The sequence below is a fragment of the Perognathus longimembris genome, chromosome 3, assembly GCF_023159225.1.
Source record: "Perognathus longimembris pacificus isolate PPM17 chromosome 3, ASM2315922v1, whole genome shotgun sequence".
Lineage (NCBI taxonomy): Eukaryota > Metazoa > Chordata > Mammalia > Rodentia > Heteromyidae > Perognathus > Perognathus longimembris.
In genome coordinates this window covers 57,082,455-57,108,485 of record NC_063163.1, presented here as the reverse complement: position 1 = coordinate 57,108,485, position 26,031 = coordinate 57,082,455, and the positions used below count along the sequence as shown (strand labels likewise).

At 40.6% G+C, this 26,031-nt stretch overlaps 1 protein-coding gene across 2 annotated transcripts in view; it reads right to left on the bottom strand.

The window, feature by feature from the left end:
- Positions 1 to 26,031, bottom strand: part of Flt1 (fms related receptor tyrosine kinase 1) — a 172,323-nt gene that overhangs the window by 59,817 nt on the left and 86,475 nt on the right. Inside the window, exons 13-15 of one of the 2 annotated variants that reach the window (XM_048341583.1) lie at positions 19,866 to 20,174; positions 14,769 to 14,915; positions 8,994 to 11,191 (exon numbers count right to left, since the gene is read on the bottom strand). In XM_048341583.1, the coding sequence (XP_048197540.1) occupies positions 11,121 to 11,191; positions 14,769 to 14,915; positions 19,866 to 20,174 (527 nt within the window). In that variant the 3' untranslated portion in view covers positions 8,994 to 11,120. Of the gene's footprint in view, positions 1 to 8,993; positions 11,192 to 14,768; positions 14,916 to 19,865; positions 20,175 to 26,031 lie in introns of those variants that run through there. The other variant, XM_048341582.1, reaches the window with a different exon arrangement.

The following is a 26,031-nucleotide window of genomic DNA, read 5'->3' as shown; positions in this document are numbered from 1 at the left end:
GGTACAACCACAGGAAGGTGATATAAGAACATCATCAATAATAGAAGCTACAGATACACATGGGACGTTGAAAGTAGTTACAACTGTGATATAACAATTGTCTCCATAACATGGAGTTCATTTCACTTAGCATCGTCTTAGGTGTTCATAAGGGTATAGCTATTGGGCCTTGTGATGCTCTGCTATGACTTGCCTTAACCTGTACTAATTATTCCCAATAAGGGAGACCATAGAGTCCATGTTTCTTTGGGTCTGGCTCACTTCACTTAGTATAATTTTTTCCAAGTCCTTCCATTTCCTTACAAATGGGACAATGTCATTCTTTCTGATAGAGGCATAAAATTCCATTGTGTATATGTACCACATTTTCCTGATCCATTCGTCTACTGAGGGGCATCTGGGTTGGTTCCAGATTCTCGCTATGACAAATTGTGCTGCGATGAACATTGTTGTGCTGGTGGCATTACTGTGATTTTGTTTGTGGTCTTTTGGATAGATACCCAAAAGTGGGGCTGCTGGGTCATAGGGGAGTTCTATATTTAGCCTTCTGAGGAATCTCCATACTGCTTGCCAGAGTGGCTGAACCAGTTTACATTCCCACCAACAATGAAGTAGGGTTCCCTTTTGGCCACATCCCCTCCAACAATTGTTATTGTTAGTTTTCTTGATATATGACATTCTTACTGGGGTGAGATGGAATCTCAATGTTGTTTTGATTTGCATTTCTTTTATGGCCAGTGATGTAGAGCATTTTTTCATATGTCTCCTGGCCATTCTCATTTCCTCATCAGAGAAGTCTCTTTGTAAGTCTTTAGCCCACTTGATGAGGGGGCTATTGGTTCTTTGAGGTTTCGTTTTGGAAGAGGGTAATTTTTTTAGTTCTGCATATATTTTAGATATGAGGCCTTTGTCCATTGAATGGCCGGTAAAGATCTTCTCCCAGTCTGTGGGCTTTCTGCTTATCTTGCGAGCTATGTCCTTTGCCGTGCAGAAGCTCTGCAGTTTGATGCAGTCCCATTTGTCCCCTTCACTTTTTTGCTCAAGGCCAGCATTCTACTACTTGAGCCACAGCTCTACATCTGGCTTTTTTTCTGGTTAATTGCAGAAAAGTCACAAATTTTCCTCTAGGGCTCGCTTGGAACTACAATGTTCAGATCTCAAACTCCTGAGTACTAGAATTACATGTGTGAGCCACTGGCATACCTGGTATATTTTTTAGTATAATAAGTAAGTTCTTCATGTGTCAAAATGAGGAAGAGGAAGGAATTTTAGAGAGACAGTGTTTGGGGATGGAAAGGCAAACAAAAACATTAGTGATCTGAAGTAAGATTCCCCCCCCCCCCCCGCCAACATACAGCTCTAAATACTGTTCCTCTCCCTTCTTTAATATATAGCATGAGTGGGGCTGGGAATATGGCTTCATGGCAAGAGTGCTTGCCTTGCATACATGAAGCCCTGGGTTCGATTCCTCAGCACCACATGTATAGAAAACGGCCAGAAGTGGCGCTGTGGCTCAAGTGGCTGAGTACTAGCCTTGAGTAAAAAGAAGCCAGGGACAGTGCTCAGGCCCCGAGTTCAAGCCCCAGGACTGGCAAAAAAATAAAATAAAATAAATAGCATAAGTATCTCCATGTTTTTATCTATGTTTAATATAGTCACCCATATGTGTGCATAATATTTTATCCATTCAATTGATTGATATTAGTACCTATGGCTTCATAACTATAAATAAGGGTGCGCACAATGAATGTATTTAGACAAAAAGATTTCTCTAATATTTTTCTAGTTTTTTTCCTTAGACTGTAGAATTATGGGTCAAAAACTCTAGATTCATATCATCAAATTGCCTTTCCAAAAAGATTATACCAGTTAGCACTTCACTAGCACTGGATAAGAACACTCTCCCGCCTGTATTGAACACTATTATTTAAGAGATAAAAAGTAAAAAAATCTTCATTGATTTGGAAGATGAACATGATTTTTAATTTGCATTACCTGGATACCCTTGAAATGCATGCTAGCCATTTCTGTTTTCAAAGCACCCTTTTTGAGTATTGACTGGAAAAAGTGAATTCAGATGAAGAAAAATGTTCAAATCTTGGTTGGGGAGCAGTTTCCATTCTTACTGGAGGGAAGAAGAGTCTGGAAGATTTTTGAGCATGGAAATGACACAATGGAAGTGGTGTTTAGGGAAGTTTAGTCTAGCCGGAGGATGCAGGATGGCCTGGAATGAGGAAAGAGCTGTATCGGGAAGTCTGGCTCACCAGAGGTAATTCAGGCAAGAAATGAGGAGGCCCCAACCCCAGTTGGGGGTAAAGGAAGTGGGGAGGAAGAAATGGAAACATACTGGGTAGAATCAACCTGCAGGCATTGGTTCTTTGTTAGATCCAGGAGTGGGAAGAAATGAATCCAAGGTGATTCCAATACTTTAATTCTAGATAAGGCTTTGCCTATTCTTTCCATTGCTGTGAGGATCAAGTGAGGTAGTTTAAGTGAAAGTTTTGAAACTTGGAAAAGCTTAAGATAGAGTATAAGTGGCAATCATAGAAAAGCGAAGCATGGCTAGGTAATAGGGAGTGAGAATCAATGAACGTTTGTAATGCAGTTACCTTGCTATCTGCTGTCATTTCCTTTGCAAGCAGATCTGACCTGCAGTCACTTTTCCATTGCCAAATCCCAATTTAAGGTGAATGCCGTGAGCCAGAAGCCAAAAGACTTGAAGTTCCTTTTTGTCTTATTTTTACCCATCCCTCAATCTTCTTTTCCTTCTATTTTGGTGGTGCTTGCATGCTAGCCAAGTACCATGGCACTGAGCTACCCCTCTGGGTCCCATCTCTCAAATCTAACCATACCCAACTCACTTGTATTTCCCTGGATTCCATAATGCCATAGCCTGTCAAAGCTCACTTTCTATAACCCAATCCTTGGAATGCAGGCTCTATTCTGGCAGGGAGCATACCTTTTGACAAAGATACTATTTTGATTTACTTTTTTTTTTTTTTTAATGCCAGCCTGTACACTATCCCTGAGCTTTTGTGCTCAAGGTTATTGTTCTGCCATTTTGAGCCATAGCACCACTTCTCTGGCTGGTTTTTCTTTCTTTCTTTTTTTTTTTTTTTTTTTGCTTTTTTTATAGTTAATTGGAGATAAGAATATCATGGACTTCCCTGCCCAGGCTGGCTTTGATCCGTGATCCTCAGCTCTCAGCCTTCTGAGTAGCTAGGATTATAGGCATGAGCCACTAGCACCTAGCTATTATCTCTCTTTTTTAATCATAGCACTTAGTATCTGATTATATACTACATTTTTATAATTTGGCTTGTTAATTATTGCCTGTATTATTTTTATTAGAGTACAAATTTAAGGTCTCATCTTGTAAAAAGCATCTAGTTTATGCCTGTGTCATAGGTAGCTCTCAGTATCTGTTGAATGAGTGAATGATTGAACCCGTTTGTGGTTTATTTATTTAATTTTTATTGATTGATTGATTGACATTCCTGGGGCTTGGACTCAGGGCCTGAGCACTGCCCCTGGCTTCTTTTTGCTGAAGGCTATCGTTCTACCACTTGAGCCACAGTGCCCCTTCTGGCTTTTTCTATATATGTGGTGCTGAGGAATCGAACCCAGTGCTTCATGTATTCGAGGCGAGCACTCTATCACTAGGCCATATTCCCAGCCCCATTTGTATTAAACCAATTTTTTTTTATTGTGGGCTTGAACTCAGGGCCTGAGCACTGTCCCTGAACCTCTTTGTTCTCAAGGCTAATTCTCTACCACCTGAGCCACAATACCATTTCTTATTTTTGAGTAGTTAATTGGAGATAAGAAGTCTCATGGGGACTTTTCTGCCCTGGATGGTTTCAAACTGCGATCCTCAGATTTCAGCATCCTGAATAGCTAGTATTATAGGTGTGAGCCACTGGTGCCTGACTAAACAAACTCCACTTTGTTATATATGCATATACACTGGTGAAAAGTGGAGAAATCACTGCAAAGATACATATAACACAGTCAACATGTGTTAGTTTTCCTGAAGTGCTTCCCCCTCCTAGTCCCAGTGCTGGTGAATTATCACTGAGCTACACTTTCAGCCTACAAGAACATTTTGTTTTATGGTGGTAGCAGGGTTTGAACTCAGGGCCTTGAGCTTGCTCTGCTAGTGCTCAACCACATGAAACACATCTCAAGCCCCGCTTTTTCGCTGGTTGCTTTTTTTTTTTTTTTTTTTTGCCACTCCTGGGCCTTGAACTCAGGGACTGAGCACTGTCCCTGGCTTCTTTCCATATATGGTGCCGAGGAATCGAACCCAAGGCTTCATGTATACGAGGCAAGCACTCTTGTCACTAGGCTATATACTCAGTCCTGCTGGTTGCTTTTTTTATTAGACTTTTCTGCCCAGGCTGGCTTTGAATTGTATTCCTTCCGACCTCAGACTCCTGAGGCACTGGGATTATAGGTGTGAGCTACTGATGTTTGCCTTGATAAAGAAAAAATTTACAGTTTATTTCTGTACTTTATGAATGTTTGCATGGGTTTATATACTACACATTTAATAAAAATGGGCAAAAGAAGTGGAATTGTGAGTCTCTTTACCATTAGCAAAGAGTCACTAAGTGAAATACATTAGAACCAAACGTTTCTATAACTTAATATTGACTATGTAGAGTGAGATGTTTTCAAAGCAAGAAAAGTAGACATGCTTTATGACAACTTATTATGTTAGATGATCACAATAAAAGGGCAAGCCAAAACTCATTCTATTAGAAGACTGGTTCCTGGGGAGGCATGTATATGTGTGTGGGGAGGAGATGTGATCTAGACAGTATTTCCTGCATTCCATTTTCTTTTTCAGCTATGGCCAGTTTAATTCTAATCAAGTGGAGTTTATCACTTGTGGATGGAGGAGGCTGGGTTCATCTGGCTTTTTTTCAGTGGTGATTTAGACCTACACGAGCAATGGGTTGATTCACTGAACAGGTGATAGAAGAGTTCATTTACCTATTTGCTGTCATTAGTGATGAAGGTGCCTCTAGTTGCCTTGTTGTGTTCTGTGTCATGTTCAGTCCTGGCTAACCTGTTTCAAGTTTGTGCAAGTGGGCAGGAAGAGTAGGGACTTCCATGTAATTCTAGACATGTGAAGTAGGATAACCTTATCAATTGTTTTGCTAGGTGGAGGATATCTGAAGGTGTATGTGCACTTCCCTTCTTCATCCAGTGCTCAGGATGGGGAGGCCTTTGTGGACTTGGTATCCACTCTCTCCAGTTCTAAGGGCACCAGCAGAGCCTCTCGTTTTTGGACTAGTGTCTTTGGACAGTACAGTTCCCTAGAGACTTTTCAGATGACTGCTGGGAAAGTATACTTCCCCTTCACCTCTAGGATTCTTTGTCTCTTTATCTTCTGTTTGGTTATTAATGTGGTTCCTTGTTTCCTTTTCTCCACCATTGGTCTCTCAAGCAGTGACTGCTCTTCAGACCTAATGAGCTGCTTGCTGATCTTGGCCAGGTGCAAAGTACAATTTTGTGTAAGAGGTCTCAGACAAACTTGAGGCTAATTCATATTCAATGAGGAGTTTTTTTCTTTTTTTTTTTTCTGGAAAGGGAATATAGTGTTGTGTGTGCTTGGCACAGGCAAAACTGGGTTCACTCTATAGAACCACAAAAAGAAGAAAGTAAAGAAAGCTTTGATACATATGGGATTTCCACTTGGGGTTATGAAAAAGGAACTGAATAGTAGTAATGGCTGTGCAACATAGTGAATGGACCTAGACCCTTGAACTATATAATTCAAAGTGATACAATTGATGGTATGTTTATTACCACAATTAAACAAAGACATGGGAGAGACTGAAATGATGCCCACATTTGCAAATTCTTCCTTTTCCCTCTCCTCCCCTCCCTGTCTTCCAGTCCTCTCCATTCTCACCTCACTTCATCTCTTCCCTCTTTCCCCCCTTTCTCTCCTCCTCTCTCCTTGCTTCATTTTCTCTCTCTTCTCCTCTCCCTCTCTCCTCTACCTTCTGTCTGTCTCCTCTTTTCTCCTCCTCCTCTCTCCTCCCCTTTTATCTCCTTCTCAGTTCCCCTAGTAGGGACTGGGCCTCCAAAGCCAGGATGCAAAACCAGGTCCTGCAATAGCTCGACCAGTGGGTCACATCTCAAGCCCTTTTCCTATTTCATATATTCTAAGCCTTTACTTGGGAACTTTACTCCTGTCCTCAACAGACACTTCAACAGCTAGGTGTGACCCCTCTGTTGGTCTCACTGTGGCCATCAGCTTTCTTGTCAGTCTGTGAAATGTCTGTAAGAAATTTACTTGTGACAAAGCATTAGGCTGTGAGACGATTCTGTGTGCGTATGTCTGTCTGTCTGTCTGTATGTATGTATGTACATGTCTGTGCAAGTAAGACCTGAACAAGATGAAATATATCAATAACAAGATATACTTGAAGGCTAAGATTGATTCTCAATAAATAGCTTCAATGGATTTCCAAGTCAATACAGGGCTTTATTCATAGCTGACTTGCCTTTTCTGGATATAAACCACAGAACACTAAACTACTTCTCACTCTCTGAACTAGCCAGACATTTACAAGCAATGGCCGAATTGTAGGACTATAGTTACACTTCATCTTTTCTCTAAGTTGGGTTTCTGTAAAATCAGGGTTTTCTTTTGGCTGAAGTCAGGGTTGGAGCTCTGAACTTCAGCTGTGTCAACAATTTCCTGTGTGGCATGCCTCACCTCCCATTGCATCATTGTTCTTTTGGCAGTACTAGGGCTTGAACTTGGGGCTTCATACTTGCCTCGGCAGGTGATCAATCTACCACTTGATCCATGGATAACACTTCTCTTTTAAAGGGAAAAAGACTGAGCATTGATTTGGCAGTATTTAACATGTTTCATATTTGTTATAAATGTCTTATATTTATTACTTATAATAAAATTGGGGGATGTTTTCTGTGGTACTAGAAGAGAGAAGAGCTCCTGTCCCTTTGCTACCAGAGCTTGGTTCTTCTTGACCTTAGCAACACACAGTGAAGGGAAAGGATGAGTGAGAGCAGCTACTTAGCCAGTCACACTGGCAGGGTGACAGGCCTTGGTGGAGGTGTTTTACTACTAGCTTCCTTCCTGTCTACTGCCCTGTGCATACTTGGGAATCACACACGAGAATCCTTCTGCCTTCATTGGACTCCATAGGGGAGATCTCACCAGAACAGAAAAGCAATTCCTCTTGATGTTTGATCAAAGATAGTACACATGGCTGAATTTCTTTACTAAGAAATCAAGCAATGAGTTCAGTGACCTGAGTATGAAGATGGGTCAATTTCTCATCCCTGGGCAACAGCATCCTCCTTCATCTCTCCCTTTGACTTTTCCTTAGATCTGTTCCAATGACTTAGCAGTTCAAAGATGATTCTGCCCCTCTCCCCAGGTATGACTTATCACTTCTTCACGATTTCTAGCTTTTTGTAAAGTACAGGTAGGAAGCTGGTGGGTCACTTTGATCTGAGTATGATGCCTACTGATACAGGAATTGGGGGTTAGTGATACACTGCTGACCTGAAAGATGACTCAGGATAGGAGATCAATCCTTAGTCCTAGTGACCCAGGATAGCCCACTTAAAGTGGGTGCCCCAGCTTCAGTCTCCTGGAGACAAGGCTTACTCATTCTGAACTCTGTTTCAATACTACTGTTTTAACCTTCAAGTCCTCTGAAAATATTTCCCTGTTATAAAAAAAATCCTATTGGAGACATCCATGATCACTTCACTAAAACCATTTCAAGTCATTACTGCCTTTTAGTCTCTCACATATTTTTAAGCCCAGGAGACTTTGTTATGATTTCTCCTCTGCACTCTCAGCTGGGAGGGGTTCTGTGCTGGTCTCAGCACAAACCTAAGCTAGATCAGCCCTGTAGCTAGATCAGCTTTGAAAACATTTTCTAGCTCCTTCCAGTTCTGCTATGAAATGGGTCACCAACAGCTCCTTGTGGAGCCTGCTTAGCTGTCACAACTCCAGACATGTTTAGACCTCAGCAGAGACTTGTGAAGCAAATGCATGAGGTAGAAAGGAGACTTTTGATTCATTGGCCAGCCCCTTGGACACATGGCCTAGAGAAGTAGGAAGACTATGCTAAGCCAATTTCTCCAAAGTTATTTTGTGCTGCTGCTCCAACACTGGAGGCATTTTTTTTCCCTTTCTATTTTTAACCCAATAGAAATGAGTATTTCTCAAAGGAGCCTTGTTGCCTGCCTGCTCCTGGGAGCCAGACCATACTTACAGCAACTATTGCTGCTAGAACTTGTCTCCAGTTTAGAGCTATTGTGCATTGCTCTCTGGGAATTGGTCTTCTCACACTAATTATTTTTTTTCTCTCTGATTGGTGGTCCTACATATTATACTCGCTGTAGCTCGTCCTCTTTAAGTTCCCATGTCTTCAATTAATGATGTCTTCCATTACATTCATCTGTGAACACTTTGCCCCATCAGGCCTCCTCATGGTACCTTGTCCCTTCTCTCCTCAGTTCTGATATGGAGACTCTATTACCTTTATTGCTCTCCCCAAGTTTTCTCTTACTTCCTATTCATCTCTTCTCCATTCAATGCATTCAGGGAATCACTAATCAGTGCTTGAAACCTAGGATCTGCATGGAACTGAGGTAGCAAAATTAGCCGGGTGTTGGTGGCTCATACCTATAATCCTAGCTGTAAAAAGGCTGGATCTGAGGATTGTGGTTTGAAGCCAGCCCAGGCAGAAAAATCTGTGAAATTCTTATCTCCAGCTAATTTCCAAAACAAAACAAAATGAACAAAGATAGAAGCAGATTTATGGCTCAAGTGCTAGAGCACCAGCTTAGAGTGAAAAAGCCAAGTGAGAGTATGAGGCCCTGAATTCAAGCCCCAGTACAGATACAAAGCAAAAAAGAAAAAAAAAAAGTAGCAAAATTAAAACACAAAGGATATTTTTATTATCTAACGTATTAATATTTTAAAAATTAAATTTATTTTAGCTGGTATACAGAAACATAAAAGTAGCATTATTAATGAGGAGTCATGTGATATTTTGATGGATGTATGCATCATGTAATAGTTAAGTCAGGTTAAACAGACTTATCACCTTGAATATTTATCATTTCTTCATGATGAATTATTTTCCCTAGCTCTTTGTACAGTTTTAATTATTAATTTTATCTAGCCACCTTAATGTGCAATGGCCACACTAGAACTTCTCATTCTTAACTGTAGTTTCACAGTTCCCATTGATCAACCTTTCCCTGTCTTAGAACTAAATGTGTTTTAAGCCTATGATTAAATTCTAGTATTTCTACTTGCTCCATGTAATTTGTTTTCTCCCACTTTTAGATGAGTTAGTATGGTGACAGTGAATAAGTCAGGACACAAGTGACTGCTGCTTAAAGAAATTATATTTCATATTCATTGAAACAGATACATTAAATTAATCATTTTCAGTTTTTCTTTATCCAGAGTTGAATTTTCAAGGTCAGTGCTGTATCTGCAGAGCCTAGCACAGTGCCAGACATAAAGTCGCACCTCATAAATATTTGTTAAATAAATAAATAAGTGATTGTTGGGCTAATGTGATATGAATTCTGGACATGGCAGGTCTAGCTTTTTTTTTCTCTTTTTTATGTCTTATTTTAATACGCTTTAGAAACACGCTTGAAGTTAAGCTCCAGTGTAAAAGGGACTTCATGGTTGAGAGTTAGGACTGAGGAGATACTTGTTGTTTTAAATACAAGTTTGTTGAGGCCCACAAGCTGGTTTAACCCTGCAGCCTCTCTGTTCTCTGTGAAGAAGGTAAGCTAGCATTTGGTTGCATGCTTGGCATTCAGGGTGCACACTGCAGAGTCAAGCTTTTCAGGTTCAAACCTTGGTCTGCTTCCCATTAACTCTATGACCTGAAGCTAGTTAGTTCTCTCTGTGCCTCAGTTTCCTCCTCTGTTAGTTTATGAGATAGACATAATCATTTAACAAACCTGGTCCAATTGTTTGGAGGAGAAAGCAAGTTAATATCAGTGAAGTGCTCAGAGCAGTCCTGGGCATCTACTCATTGCTTCTCAAGGAAAAACAAAACCCATCTGTGAAACACACCTCACAGGAGTACCTGCCTTATGTGATACTTATGGACATCAAATGCAACATTTCCAGAACACAGCACCTTGGTGCCTGAAGAATTCTCATGAAAGATACCGTATCTATCTCCAGAGGTTTACAAAACAAGCATGCATCAAACCAGAGAACAAGCAAGTAGTCACTCTATGGCACGAGGCACACACAGACCCTGATGGGGAAAAGAGGAGGAATCCAGTTCTGGAATGAGAGAGAAAGATCCCTGGTGACATGAATGAATGTGGGATGAGAAGAGCTTGGAAGAAAGAGAGGAAAGAGGTAGGATTTGGAGCAGCCTGCACCACCAGAGGGTTGAGGGGAGCAAAGTGAGGGGTAGCTGAGAGAGCTGGGGAATAAGTGGGTAACTGTGGAGTTGGGCCAGGCAGGGAGGCCAGGGAGAGCCCTCAGCTCTGCAGGAGTCGATGGCATAGCTTGCAGGCACCTTGTTTCTTCTTGTTTCCATTGCACTTGGCCGAGATCATCTCTCCAGCCCCTCCACACACTTTTCCTGGGCTGCACATTTAAGTTCCTTTTGGTTTCTGTCTGGTGGCCTTTGGCCCAAGAATTTACTATTCAGCTTTTTGTAACCCTTTCTTGTGATTGCATTTCTTCAGGAAAAATGGCTGTCCCCAACCGCTGAGGTTTTCCTGAGAGGAAATAAGGAGGGGAACAAAAGGTCCAACTATCCACCCCCAACTCCCCCCCCCCCCCGCCACCCCCAAGTCCTTTCAGCAGGCATTTTTATGGCCACCAGAGCATGAGCTTGCATGTGGGCCATGCTTCCTCCCTCATATTTTCTTTGGAGTGGAGAGGTGTTATCATTGAGCAAATAACAATGACCGAGGACCCAATCCTATGAATGATCCAGGGCCCCTAAACTTCTCTTGGTGTACAGGTTCTTTTCCAGCTGCCAGGCTTCAAATCAAAGAGGCATTTCCATTCTCTGAGGGAGCCACATCTTCTCAGGGTTTGAACCTCAGGCTGGCTCAATGGCTTAGTACAACATGACCGAATTTTCAGGCTCTTCAGGCTCTGAGCTGGGTGTTTTCTCCTTGCGTTGGAACACTGGTGAGTCAAGGCGATCATGAGAATTACCTTTAATCATTCATTACTCAGGGTTTGTGAGAGGAATTATTAGAAGAGTTGACTTTTTTTTTTTTTTACTGAGGTAAGGGGGAATTTTTGGTTTGAATTTAGGACCTTGTACTTGCTGGGCATACCACTGTACCACCGATCCATACTTCCAGCCCAAGAGTTGTCATTTCTGAAGATACATATTTATGAACCTAAGAGTCACAGACATGGAATATATTGTATTGCCTGCTGCATGTACTGTGGGAATGCTACCTATGAAATCTTAAAGAAATTACAGGTATATAAAAGATTATATCCAAGAAATTCCTTTCTAGCTGTGCACTGGTGGCTCACACCTATAATCCTAGATACCAGGAAGCAAAGAGCTGAGCATCAAGGTTCAAAGCCTACTGAAACAGGAAAGTCTGTGAGGCTCTTATCTCCAATTAACTAGCAGAGAAAAAATCACAAGTACAGCTGTGGCTCAAGTAGTAGAGTACTAGCTTTGAGTAACAAAAGCCAAGGGACAGTGTTCAGGCCCTGAGTTCAAGCCCCACCCAGTACTAGTAAAACAAGATGGAAAAAGAAGGAGGGAAGAAAGGATAAAATTTCTTTCCAAAAGGATAGAGTAGTTTTCAAGAGTAATTAGAGCCGGGGAAATAGATGACTTAGCATAGTTGAGCTTAATAACTGCCAAGGATAGTGTATTTGAATAATTAGGAAAGATTTTCTATAAGAATGTTGCCTAAGATTCCTTTTGAAAATTCTTTAGGGGTAAATATTTTGTTTTAGAATTGTCTAACATTTGAAATGACTTGTTAAGGCTCCAGGCCTATCAGTGGACTGTGACAACTTCCAGGCTAGTTTCAGAAGGAATGAACGAATGAGGTGAGTCAGAAGCTGGTATTTACAAAGTGGTGATGAGGGACCAGCATAGTTACATTCACTTACCTCACCACATCCTCCTGTGATTAGTATTATCCTAGGTTTAGAAATAAGGCTCAGAGAGTGGCACAAGTGAATGACCATAAAGCTTAATTGGCCTATGAGAACGGCACTGGGCCTCAAGCTCTAGTCTCCTAACATTTCCTACTCCTTTTCCATTGGTGGCCTGCACTTGTTTTCTTCCTCTATCTTTCCTTGAGTCCTGCAGTGGTCATGGGCTTTCAATATTGGTTTAACTTTGTTAACTCCCATCCAAGGTATGAAAGCTGAACTGAAGTCAGATTTACTTCCTTCATAGAACCATTCAACACCTTATGTGAATATTTCATAAAATATATTTGTGACCAAGTTAAGTTTGGGGAACACAGCATTCAAACTAGAGTACCAAGTTTCTTATACAGGACTTACACAGGTCTTTTCTAAGCTCTAAGAGAAGGGTTGTACGTGTATCTATTCACAAGCTATTTATTACAAATCCACTCATTCTTTTTATTCTTGTAGAATATCTCCAGAATTCTTTTTCCATGAAACTACCCACCCTGGCATTTGTGCTCTGAAATGAATTTACTAAAGATAGCATACAGTTTTCTGAAAACCATTCAGTCATTAATTCATGGAACATTGATTAATTGACAAGTACCCCATTAGGTTCTCAGGATATAGAGACCACATACAAATAAGACAAGTTAAAAAACATGGTCTGCTATCTGGTGGGAAACACTATCAACTCATGATTAAAAAAGAACAAAGTGCCAGCCGCTAGTGACTCCTGCCTATAATACTAGCTACCCAGGAGGCTGAGATCTGAAGATCAAGGAAGGTTTAAAGTCAGCCTTGGCAGAAAAGCCCATAAGACTCTTATATTCAATTAATGACCCAAAAGTTAGAAGGAGTGGCTCAAGTGGTAGAGCACTTGAGCACTTGAGTGAAAAAGCCACACAAGTTCATGAGGCCCTGAGTTCAAGCCCCAGTATTGGCAGAGAGAGAGAGAGAGCAAGAGAGAGAGAGAGACAGAGAGAGACAGAGAGAGGAATACAGTAAGGGAACAGAATAAATATGTGTACATAATACAGACATATGATTTTCTTTTAAACCTCAGTAAGAAAGAAGTAGTAACCTTACACAGAAAAGACTCATAGAGAACTCCTCTTTGTGGGAGAGAGGCCCCTAAATCTGCTTCTCAGGGATGAACCTGCATCAGCCAAAGGGAAGGCACTTGAGGTGGAAGGGACACAAGAACAAAAATGGCTTAGGGGGCAGTGGTAAATTAGGGGTTTGGAATTACTAGAGGAGCAAGTCCACAACCATAAAGGAGGAGCAGAATTGAAGCAGGCAGGGCCAGGTGTCCAGGGCTTTCTCAGTCAGATGCTTGAAGTGTATGAGGTGGTATGACAAGGAGCCACAGAGGATCTGAACAAGGAAGCAACACCATCCCCACTACATTCTAGACAACTTCATGGAAAACAAGTATGGAGAAGAGAAGGAGGGAGACAAGCTAGGAGATGATTGAAGATGTTCAGAGCATAAGGAATGAGCGAGCTCCTGAACCAATAAGATCAGGAAACAGTGGGAGGGATAGCTCTGGGAAAATATTTAGAACCTTATCATTTGTTGAGTCTGGTAACTGATAGGCTAAGGTGGACAAAGGACTCATCCTTGATTGGATGATTAAGTGTATGATGTCAGTATAGGAGGAGGTACTACTTTATGGAGAATATGATTGATGTAGATTGGGACCTGTGGAATATAAGGCCTTTCTAAGACAAATCTTAGTACTGTAAAACTTAAGAGTCATTTCATTACATTTTGTCCTGTGCATCAGACTGAAATGAAGGCTTCATTTTGAGTACAGGACTCACATTTAAGGACTCTTCCATATTGTAGCTTATTTGCTTTAGGTTGTTGGACTCTTACAAATAAATGACATTTTAGTTTCATTTTATTTGTAAAGCTAGGGCCTTGTGCATGCCAGGTGAGTGGAAATTCTATTTTTACTATTTTTTATTTGATTAATCAGAAACTTATGTTTAACATTGAACCATGGCATTATGAGGCAGGCACTAGATAAAGTTTATATCTCATTGGTTTAAGCATACTTGTTTTCAAGAATATTTATTGTAGTAACAAAATAAACCTATAATATCTAAGTTTAGAAAGTTTTTTTTAAAACCAACATAATACAATAGTAATCAGAATAGCTATTTCCTAAATTATTAAAATGTTAGTGGAGGGGAATTTTTTAAAATTATGAATCTACTTTTCTGAACTTTATACGTGTCAAGTGTGCAGGTTTCTGCAGGGTCTCAAGTCAGGAAATCAACTTCATACTTTCCCAACTGTTCAGACGAATAACCATTGTCTAAGTAGTTCTGCTCATTTCTTTCTTATTAAGGTATTTTAATTGTATAGCTTCTGTAAGGATTTTTTTAAAAATAGGACTAAGACCACAGGCTGCAGAAGAACCCACCTAAATATTCCATATTGGAAGGTGCCATCAGCATGAAGCAGGCCCAATTTTTGCTGTTTTAGCAAGTGGTTTGAGGTGTGGGGAAGCAGACAATAAGGTTAGGGGGAAGGGGCTGAGGAAAGGTGAGGGATAAATACAAGAAAAGGTATATCTTACCGGGTTCTTGTTGTATTTTGCGGTTATTTTTAAACCAGGTGATCTGAGGCTCTGGGATTCCACTAGCACGACAGTCTAAGGTGGCAGAGCCGCTGATCTCTACGGTGTGGTCACTGAGGTTTCCTAGGAGACGCGGTGCTTCCTGATCTAGAGAGGAAAGAAAGGCAGGTGTGATTACTCATCGTCAGCTTTCCTCTTTGATTGTAGGTGCCTATCAACATTTTACATATATAGAGGGAAACAGCAAACTCGACCATAAGGTTGCAGTGGCATTTCCTTGCCTTTCTTCTCAGTAGTGAACCTCCTGTTTCCTTTTTAAGGAGATGGTACAATAAATTGCTGTGTGTTAGAATACAGTAAAACCAAGGGCTTCTGTAGATTTTATATTTAATACAAAGGTTTTTGTCTACCTCATTTCCTTCCCTTTTTTCTTTTTCTTTTTTTTTAAAGAAACACATTTCTAAAACCCAAAGGTTTCATAAAATACTTTACAAGCTAAAAAATGAAATACATAGTTTTGCATATAGGCATGTATAATGCATTTTTATATTCATATATAGTGATGCGTGAGTATAAGTTCATGTTTTTCTCTTCAGTTCTGGGGATTAAACTGTTAAGTAAGTGCTCTACCGCTGAACTATACCTCCAGCCTAATTTTACCAAATTTTCAGTATGTATTTCTACTGATATTCATGAGAGTATGTATGAGTCATCCTGTAACCTAAGTTGAAAGGCAGCAGAACAAACAGGAGAATTCTTAAATTTTGAAAGCTTTATTGATCATTCCTTCCCTCCTTTCTCTTCTCACATGCAAGTGATCAAAGGATTAATTCAAGAGGCAGAGGCACAGATTTGTAGGTTTTGCACTATATAATAGTACAAATATTGTATTTTATATTATTTTCTCTTAAAACATACAAATATGATACAATACAATTTTAATAAAATGCCAACCAATATAATACAACAATATGAATTTAATACATTATGATGCAATACATTACAATATTAAAATCCCACATAGGAGCAACAGTAACCCCAATGCCCCAATGAATACAGTGTCTATTTAATGAAGTAGTCAGTCAGTCCTGCTGATGTGTATACATTCTAGTTAAGTGGGTACTGGATTGGTAGTTCAAGTTTGAGGGGGAATTGAAAAAAAGAACAAAACAACTCTTAGTGTCTTTTCTACCCTCTTAAATCTTCCCTTTCCCTTTGTATTGCAAATCCTGAAACAGAAGTGAAAAGTTTTGGCATAGCCTTACACATTCTACATTATTGGCTTCAGTTTTACAGTTGAGCTTTCTCTGATCACTGTGGACCTCCTCACCATAGTGAACTACCACTGTGAAAGAAGATGAAGTGTGATTATGTCACTATAAAAAGTGACACAGCTGGACACTGGTGGCTCACATCTGTAATCTTAGCTGCTCAGGAGGCTGAGATCTGGGGATCACAGTTTGAAGCCAGCCTGGGCTGGAGAGTCTATGAGACTTTTATCTCCAATTATCCACCAGAAAACTGGAAGTAGAGTTGTGACTGAAGGTGGTAGAGCGCTTGCCTTGAGCAGAAAAGCTCAGCGACAGTGACAGGGACAGGCCCTGAGTTTGAGCCCCATGACTAACATAAACAAGAGGTGACACACAGCAAAGACTGACTCCACAGCCCTGGGGGATTCTGCTGAGGTCCAAACTTTTCTCTTCAAATTCCTGCAGGAATGCTCTCTGGATTCTCATTGGTTAATGCCATTTAGATATCCCAGGTAAAAAGTATATTACCTTGTAACTTTTATAACATATTGAAGTACTATAATGCATTACTATTTGTTAGGAGAATAGATTTCTCATTAAAATTTGATTTTCATAACTTATCATTAGTTTTCTCATTTTATATAAAATGAAATCTGAAGGCAAAAAAGAGCACTGAAGGAAGTACTGATTTGTCAAACTTTCTTCAAATACATTTGAATTGATTCTCTTGCAATGATTCTCTTGCCTCTTCCCCATCCAATCTTGAACCTAAAGGCAGAGCCTTTACAGTATTTCTGTGTTTAAGTTCTGTGCGATCTGCCAAACATTTTTCTTAATTGAAATGCAGCCCTGTACAAAATCTTCAATTTATGCTGACTTATGCATGCTTACTGTTCATATTTTTGACATTTTTATGCAGCACACACCCTAAACATATCAGAGAAACATGACAAGATGAGAAAGAACAGCGTCATATGCCTCATTTAGTATCTTTTACAGTGACAAGCCAACTTTGGCCTATCACTTACAACTCGGACCCAGTTTTTTATTTACACTCTTAATTTTTTCCTCCAGTACAGTTGACTATTTCCAATGAATTAAATACAACAAAAGAATTTATCATTGCTCTTAGATATTATAAGAAGAAAGTCTAAATTGGAGGCCTATATCATCCATATTATGTCTTGTAACTACACTCTAGAATGCCATCAACATAGACAGGATTTGGGTTTCCCTGACAGGTATATAGGAAAATAATGCTTATGTAGAAGAGAACATTTTATGTTAACAAAAATGTTATGTGTACGACACACAAACTTCAGATGAGCAGCAAAATCCACCAAAAACTCACTGCAGAATAGACATGAAATCATTTAAATACAGGGTTCACAGAAACAGTCTGTAAAATACAGTATTAGGATTTATTTCTGAATAAAAAAGGTTCTCCTATGTCAAGTGTCTCATTTTCAGCTACTTTCTAAATGACCACTCAACCTAGAAATCATATTTTGTCATTTCTTACTTCATACACTGTAATTAAAAAAAAACATTTTAAATAAGAAAGATACATTGAATCCACACCTATTTGTCAGAAGCCTGCTTTCCAGAACTTAACAAAATGTAGTTGATCCCTTAAGGCTCAGAAAACCAGATTTAAGAGAACATTTCTGCTGCTTAGCCAAAGGTAGCTGCCCCACCGGGCTCTGCTTTTCCTCTCAATGGGTCTCTGGGGCCCTCAGATGCATAGCTTCTTCCTTCCACTTGAAATGGGGCTGAGGAGCCAGCCTCCCCCCCTCCCACCCCGCAACTCCATCCTTATTCTATAGGCTCTTCTGTTCCCTCTTATCCTTACCTCACTTCATTCCCCACTGAGTAACTAAAGAAAACCCCACTCAATAATTTCATTTTCTTTTCTTCTTCTTTTTTTAATAAAAATCTTTCTGGAAGGCTTAATTGCAACAAACAAGGAATTATTTTATGGAATTCTTTAAAAATCATCTCATGGAATACTAACATCTTTTGCTCCCCACAAAAATTACAAGGAGGGGAAAGAATGGTAAGTTCTACTCGGCCAATCCATCACTCTTTGTAAGGGATGCCTAAATCATTCCATTTGCTTTTTTAGCTTTCCTCAAAACCCAGGGCACCCCAGTTCTATGGGGTTAAGGCATTGTTCTCTAAAGGAGCACACTGCCTTATAATGAACAAAGAGACCAGGCCAAAGAGCCATAGGTAAAATTTCAAGATACAATTGATTATTCTTTCCTTTGGGCTGACAACTTCCAGGTCACTAATTGTTTTCAGAGCATTGGGGGCTCCATAAACCTGGCATTGGGGGAAATGCTATTGTTTACTCCTTCACACTTGACAAAAGCAATTCCCACGTGAAAGACAAGTTTAGCCGTGGGACACAGTCTGTTACCTAAAGGAGGAAACAGGCTGGTGAGTTCCCAAGCCTGAAAAGCTGTCATATTGTCACTTCCCATTGAACTGCCTCAGCCACTCTCTTTCTCTGCCACTGCTATTTTGGTCATGATACCTTTGTTTTCTTTCTTGTTCTATCCTTCATGCAAGTCACATATAACGATCAATCTTAAATGAAACCAGAACAATGTAAAACAAATTGATGAAAAAATTCACTTTTCCTACAATTGAAGCTTAAAATAAGAGATCATGATTAAAAAAAATGACATGTGTTTTGAAATGACTTCAATCCTGCTTCTCTAGTTTGACCATTTCTTAATCCCCATAAAAAATCCTATTAACATTTGCATATGGAAAAAGTGGACTCTTTTTATATGGATAGATTTTTCAAATGGATATTTAGAAGAATGTACTATATCTCTGGTCATAGGAGCCCTTTTTCCTTGATAAGATGATCATGGACCAACTTTGAATGCCATCATTTTAACATGATGAAGTTCTTCCAAAGAATACCCAGGGGATGGAAATATTTAAAGTGACAGTGCCAAGCACTTTCAGGTGTCCTAAGTGGCTGTCCATCCAGTCCAGGGCAGTGAGGAGGAAAACCTATGCCTGGCCTCCCCACAAGGGTGCTAATTACCTGAAATGAAAGAGAGGAGGTTATAGGGTTGACTTGGGGAGACTCCTAATTCACATGGTGAGGAAACTTTTTACCTTCTCTGAATTACAACAGTCTTGCAATCTAGGGGGCCCATTTAGAAAACACCAGTTGAAGATCAATCTGCTTAATATAAAAAGAAGAAGCATTTTCAAATAAATAAGCATTCTAACTTGCTATTTCAGGTGCTATTTACAAAACCAGGAGCTGATGAAATAGTACAAAGTCAAACCAGGCAGAAGTCCAACAGTCTTTTCAATTCAACTGTACTCATTCTGAGCTGAAAAATTAACTGATTCATTGTCCATCTTTGGCAGATACCAGCATGTGTTTAAGTGATTCAGTTCGTGCAGCTTCACCACTTAAAAATAAAAAGAGGTTGGCATCAAAGTAGGAGGAAAGGATCAGTTCCAAGTTGTTGCTTATCAGGCAGGAGGAGACAGCAAGAGCAGACATATAGAGAAGGCAGTGCAGGGACCCTCCAAATCCAAAGAGGCACCAGTTGGGCCCCAGGGAGCCCTGAAATGGCCCCAGGGGGAGGTCTTATTACTCCTATCATCTCCGAACTCATTTAGGGAGGAACCTCTCCTCCAAGCTGAAAGTTAGCAACAGTGACAATAGGTCAAGCCGATAGGAGGCAACTGTTTGTTTGTTTTTTAACAAGAGTCCTTTAATGTTTTACATTACTTTGTGTGGCACAACCATTCCTTGTGCGTTTAAATTTGGAGATCCGAGAGAAAACCGCCTTTTTGGTGCAGTGCTCACCTCGAATGGTAACTTCTGTCTTCTGAAGGACCACTGCCCCCGTGTAGACATTCCTGGCTCGGCAGGCATAGATGCCAGAGTCATCCAGAGACACATTCTTGAGGACAAGGTTAAGAGTAATGGAATATTCAGAAACGATGGCCGTTTTTTGCTTGCTGATGCTGTGGTGCATTGTCCTGTTCTTGACCGTCCGAAGTAAAAGCCAAACAATATCCTTGTACAAGAACTTATTCACTGTGCAAGACAGTTTCAGGTCCTCTCCTTCTGTGGGCATTTTTACCAAGTTAACACGAAACCCATTTGGCACATCTGTAACATGAAGAAGGAACAATTTTAGTTCATAGAGAAACCCATGTCTCAAGAGATTGTCTGAGAGTCTTAAGATAATCAGTGTCTTAAGGATTATCTGGATATAGCCAGAGGCTAGTGGCTCACAATTGTAATCCTAGCCACTCAAGGGGCTGAAAATCTGAAAATCGAGGTTTAGAGCCAGCCTGGGCAGAAAAGTCCATGAGACTTTTAGCCAGCCTTGTGCAAAAGAGCTAAATAAGGGACATTGCCCAACTCCTGAGTTCAAGCCCCAGTACCAATACCAAAAAAAAAAGTATATTATTATGACACAAGTTCTGTCAGTATTAGGGGAATTAATCAAACAGAGAGGGGAAGAACTGGGTGAATTCACTCCATCAGAAATGAGGCAGGAAATGACAAAGAGTTCATTAGGATGGTGCTTTTTCCTTATTGGCCCAGAATTTGCTCTTCACAGTGGAACACTGCTTTGTCCAACTTGGGATGATAACCTCATTTCCCATTTGTTTATATATCCAGCCCTCCTACTGGTAAGTGACAATTTGAAGAGGGCAAAACAGTAAAGTAATTTGAGAATCATCATCCTAGAACCCAACAGTACTTGTACAGGCAAATTTATTCAAAGTAGCCAGGGCCTTGGAGGCTCACACCTATAACTCTAACTATTCACAAGAGTAAGATCTGAAGATTGAGGTTCAAAGCCAGCCAGGGCAGGAAAGTCTGTGAGATTCAGTTAGCCAACCCCCCCCCCCCTAAAAAAAAGAAGAAGAAGAAGAAGAGGGGCTGGGAATATGGCCTAGTGGCAAGAGTGCTTGCCTCCTACACATGAAGCTCTTGGTTCCATTCCCCAGCACTACATATATGGAAAACGGCCAGGAGAGGCGCTGTGGCTCAGGTGGCAGAGTGCTAGCCTTGAGTGGGAAGAAGCCAGGGACAGTGCTCAGGCCCTGAGTCCAAGGCCCAGGACTGGCCAAAAAAAAAAAAAGAAGAAGAAGAAGAAGAAGAAGAAGAAGAAGAAGAAGAAGAAGAAGAAGAAGAAGAAGAAGAAGAAGCAGCTAGAAATGGAGCTGTGGCTCAAGTGGTACAGTGCCAGCCTTGAGTGAAAAAGCTAAGGGATAGTGCTTAGGCCCAGAGTTCAAGCACCAATACCAGCACCAATGAGGAAGTAAATAGATAAATAAAAGAACACACACACACACACACACACACACACACACACACACACACACACACACACACAAACAAACCCAAAACAGCCTACAAGAGAGCATGGAACACTTACCTATAAGTACCTGGCATTCAATACCATTTCAGTCCTATCCTCTCTGGTGATAGGAGCTGAATGAATCTCAGTCCCACCCACCTTGCTCTTCACTGGCATAGTGAAACTGAGGGTACCCGGTTCCTTACTCAAGGTCTATTTGATGGGGATGGTTTGACTCAGGAATAAGAGAACAAAGATTTCTTCTGAAAAAATACAGACAACTAATCTGAAAGAGCTCCAGCACAGGCAGTATAGTTTACAACTTGATTGAAGGGGGGGATCCCAGTGGTACAGCCTAGCTAGGACCTGGATTTGATCCTTTGCATCAAAAGACTTTTTTTTAAAAAGTCAAATTTACTTTCAAAATCAGTTTAAATGTATTCTTCAGGTAACTGTCATTCAAAGCCGTGTTGTCCCATGGCCATCCTAGCTCACTCATTTCTCATTTTCCTTCCATCTCCACCTCTATTAACACCCCAAGCGTTCTTCCCAACCTCATTATTTAAGGGTTGGGCTGCAAGTTCCTGAGTGTCATTTTGGCTTAATTCAGTGAAGTATTTAAAAAATCTTCAGCTGTAGCCCTGAACTGATTCACTCTCAAAACCTTCCCATTGCTTGTTACTAGTGGTGTATCTATATTTGAGCAAAGAGTTTGGGCCAACATTTGACAAAGTGCTTTGAAGATGAAAAGCCCTATGTTATGCTATTATTGTTGTTATTATTGTTATTATCCTTTGCACACAAAGCTATAAAGAAACCTTTAAACCTGAAGGGGACAATAGTCCAAAATTAGATATCATATCAACTCTTTCCTAAGTCTCACTTTGCTTGTTTTTTCTGATTTTTCTGGCATTGGCTTTATTATAAAGTGTCACGTCTGAAGAAATGCCAAAGTATTCATTTGGAACCTGGAAGTGGGCGGTAATAGTGGCTGGGGAGAGAGGAGCCTAGTAAAGTTTTCTCTGCTTTCAAATGTAAAAAAAGAATCTAAGCATGTGTTACAAGCAGCAACTGACAATCATTTTATACTCACACAGAATGTCAGAGATAGCTGTTTTAACTCAGCATCTTTTTACATTTTGGATATTTTTCAAGAATGAAGAACAAAACAACTTTTACACAGATGCTAGAACAGAGGTACTATGCAATCAAGATCACTTCTGAAACAACCACAGACTTTTCGAGTATGAAGTTTTATCCTGGTGGTTAGAATCCAAGCAAGCCCAGTCAATGCCACTGAGATCATGTAGAGAGTTTCTGTTTACTTTAGTGATTTGAAACTTCCTGTGGAAATAGCTCACAGGTTTCCTGATGGAAGATTTTGTTTATCTTTGCCAAGCACCACCAGGAATCTCAAAATAAAATGCATTTAGTGACATTGGGAAGCCAGGGAGATAAGGCAGCGCCGGTCCTGTCTCACCCTCTGTAATTGCTCACACACCCATAGTCATGCTGAGGGCCAGCAAAACTGCAAAAAACACACACAGGGGAAAAGAAAAGAAGCAAATCCATTTCGAGATCAGTTTCTTGTGTGAAGAGACAGTTGACTGAAGCTAATTTAGTTGAAGTCATCAAATAACCTCTTAAGCACCATTATTTCTCAATGTAACCCCTTTAGTTCTTTTTTTTTTTTTTTTAATGTTGATACTGAAGCTTGAACTTCGGGCCTGGGCACTATCCTTTAGGGGTTTTTTGTTTGTTTGTCTTTTTTCTCCCCTCTCTCTCCCTCCCTCTCAAAGCTAGTGCTCTATCACTTGAGCCACAGCTCCACTTCTGGATTTTTGACGGTTAATTGGACATAACTCATGGACTTTTCTGAGTGGTCTGACTTTGAACTGTGATCCTCAGATCTCAGCCTCCTAAATAGCTAGGATTGCAGGAGTGAGCCCCAGGCACCCAAGCTAACCCCTTGGTATTTTCTTCTGATCTGTAGAAGATGGAAGATAAATAAAATATTCTCAATTGCTTAATGAACCCAGAGGGATTATGTTCTTAATTCACAATGACTTTTTTGAACCCTGAGTACAAAAACAGACCCAAGGAAAGTGAAAACAAGTAAGCTTCCCACACTTTTTTTTATCTGTGGCACATTCAACCCAGTCATCGTCATCACAGAATAATGTCATCCATCCAGTAGTCACATTCATAGAGTCTTAAGAGGTGTCGGAGAGAAAAGTCAACCCTTGCTCAGAAAAGACATTCAACCTAGGATAAGGGGAAAGAGGAATCTCTCTATAAAGACGTGCATTAAGAGTAGATGCTTTGAAGTGACTAGACCCCAGCTACCTGACATTCACGAAAGGCAAGCACATGGACACTTAGACCCTTAGAAGGAGGAAGGCAATCTTGTTCAGCAGGTGGAGGTAGAGAAAGTTTGACTTAAACCCAACATGGAAATAGCATTCCCTGTAGAAAACCAGCTCCTAGAAAGTCTCATTTGTTTTAAGTAACTGTACCTGTGAAATTTTGCAAATGTCAATTTTCAGTTTTCAATTACTGGGTTTTTGTTTGTTTGTTTGTTTGGTGTTGTGTGCCTATGTATGTGTGTGTGTGAGCACACCCATGTGTGCGCATGCATGTTAATATTGGGAATTGAACTCAGGGCCTGGGCACTAACCCTCATTGCTGACAATCTATCACTTGAGCCTAACCTCAGTTTTCAGCTTTCTGGTGGGTAATTGGAGAGAAGAGTCTCATGGCCTTTCCTGGCCAGGCTGGCTTCCAACTGTGATTCTTAGATCTCAGTCTTCTGAGCAGATAGGATTACAGATGTGAGAGGCTAGCCACCTGGCTCTTTTATGTTTTGGTATATTTTTTCTTTTTCTCCTTTTCTTTTCCTTTATTCCTTTTTCTTTTTTTCTTTTTGAGACACAGTCCCATGGTGTGACCTCAATTCTCAGTTCTCCTACCTCAGCCTCTTGAGTGCTGAATTATACACATGAATCACCACAGCTTGTTAGTTACTGTACTTTTTTTGGGGGGGGGGTCAGTCCTGGGCTTTGAACCCAGGGCCTGAGCACTGTCCCTGGCTTCTTTTAGCTCAAGGCTAGCACTCTGCCACTTGAGCCACAGTGCCACTTCTGGCCTTTTCTATATATGTAGTGCTGAGGAATCGAACCCAGGGCTTTGTGTGTGCGAGGCAAGCACTCTTGCCACTAGGACATATTCCCAGCCCTAGTTACTATACTTTAAGAAAGGGCAACATAACTGAAATGAAAATCAATAAATATTGAAATCTAAACTTTATAGCTCTAAAATCACAGACAGCCACTTTTCAAGCATTACTTTTACTAGATCAAGTATAAGCATCGAACATACATTTGTTTCTCCATAAAATAGACACACAAGGCAAAAGATTCCTAGGAGTATTGTCTTGACTAAGAATAAATCTTGGGACAAAGATTCAAGGAAGAAAAAGATAATAATTAGCTTTAGAAAGTTGTGAATCTAGTCAATTTTTTCTATCATCAATCCAATCTAGAACTTTTCAGGACTGGTAGAAGGGAAGTTTCCAGAAAGCACATTTTCTAGACAATGGGGACTGGATTCACTGAACTTGTGTTCAATTTCAAGATACAAACTCTTGAGTTTCTAGAGGAAAGGAACTTTGAGCTCCCAGCAAGCATGTTTGAAGGACATAAGCCTGCCTCTCCTCTCCACTGTTTTCACATCCTCTTCTGGAACTGTATTCACACCCAGACATGGAAGTGTCCTTACCCTGAGTCTATTTGGCTGTGTTCATCATGGATCCCTCCCTCTTCTATGAGGAACATTCCCACCCAGAACCCATGTCACTCCACTCTTGTGTTATGCCAGAGACTTTGAGATCCCAGAAATCCCCCCAAAGTTGATTCCAAATCTGCTTCTAAGTTGTCTCAGACTCTTCCTCTTCCAGTGGTCTCGTCTCCTGCAGTCAGACCACTTATTAGGAGGCACATCTCGAGGTCAATTGAATAGTCAAGAGAGCTCTATAGAAGGCCCTTGTTGAGTAGGGGGAGAACTGTATGGGTTGGGGAGACTGCATGGTCCCTCACAGAGAAGAAGGGGGGTGGGATGCCTTCTCCACTGCCTCCTACTGTGGTCTGCTCAGCAATTCAGGAGTCCCAGGATTCTAAACTCCTCCTGGGCTTTGGGACCCTCCAAAGGTATGTTTGCATATAGGAACTGACATGCAGTGGCTTTTAGCTTGGCTTAGACTTCATCAGTGGTTAGATGAAGGATTTGTGGGTCTCCAGTGAAACTCCTGCCTTGGATCTAGAAATGTCAGGGCAAGCCTTCACCTCTTCCTTCTTCCTATTCAAATTCTACCCTCTGCCAGAGCCCCTCCATCCTGCTTCCTTCTCAGAGGCCTTGAGCTGTATGCACTGTCTAATGCGATACCCATGGGTTACCTGTGGCTTTTAAGTCTTGAATTTCATCACATTTATTTATTTCAACTGATTAAAATCAAGTGATCAGTGTGGAGAAGTGTACAGTTTAATAGTTGGTGCCAATAAAATGGTTGTGAAATTGTTGAACACTCAGAAAGAAACACAACAACTGCTCCCTCTTTCATATTCTAAATCTATGGACTTGGATGTTAAGTTGTTTCCC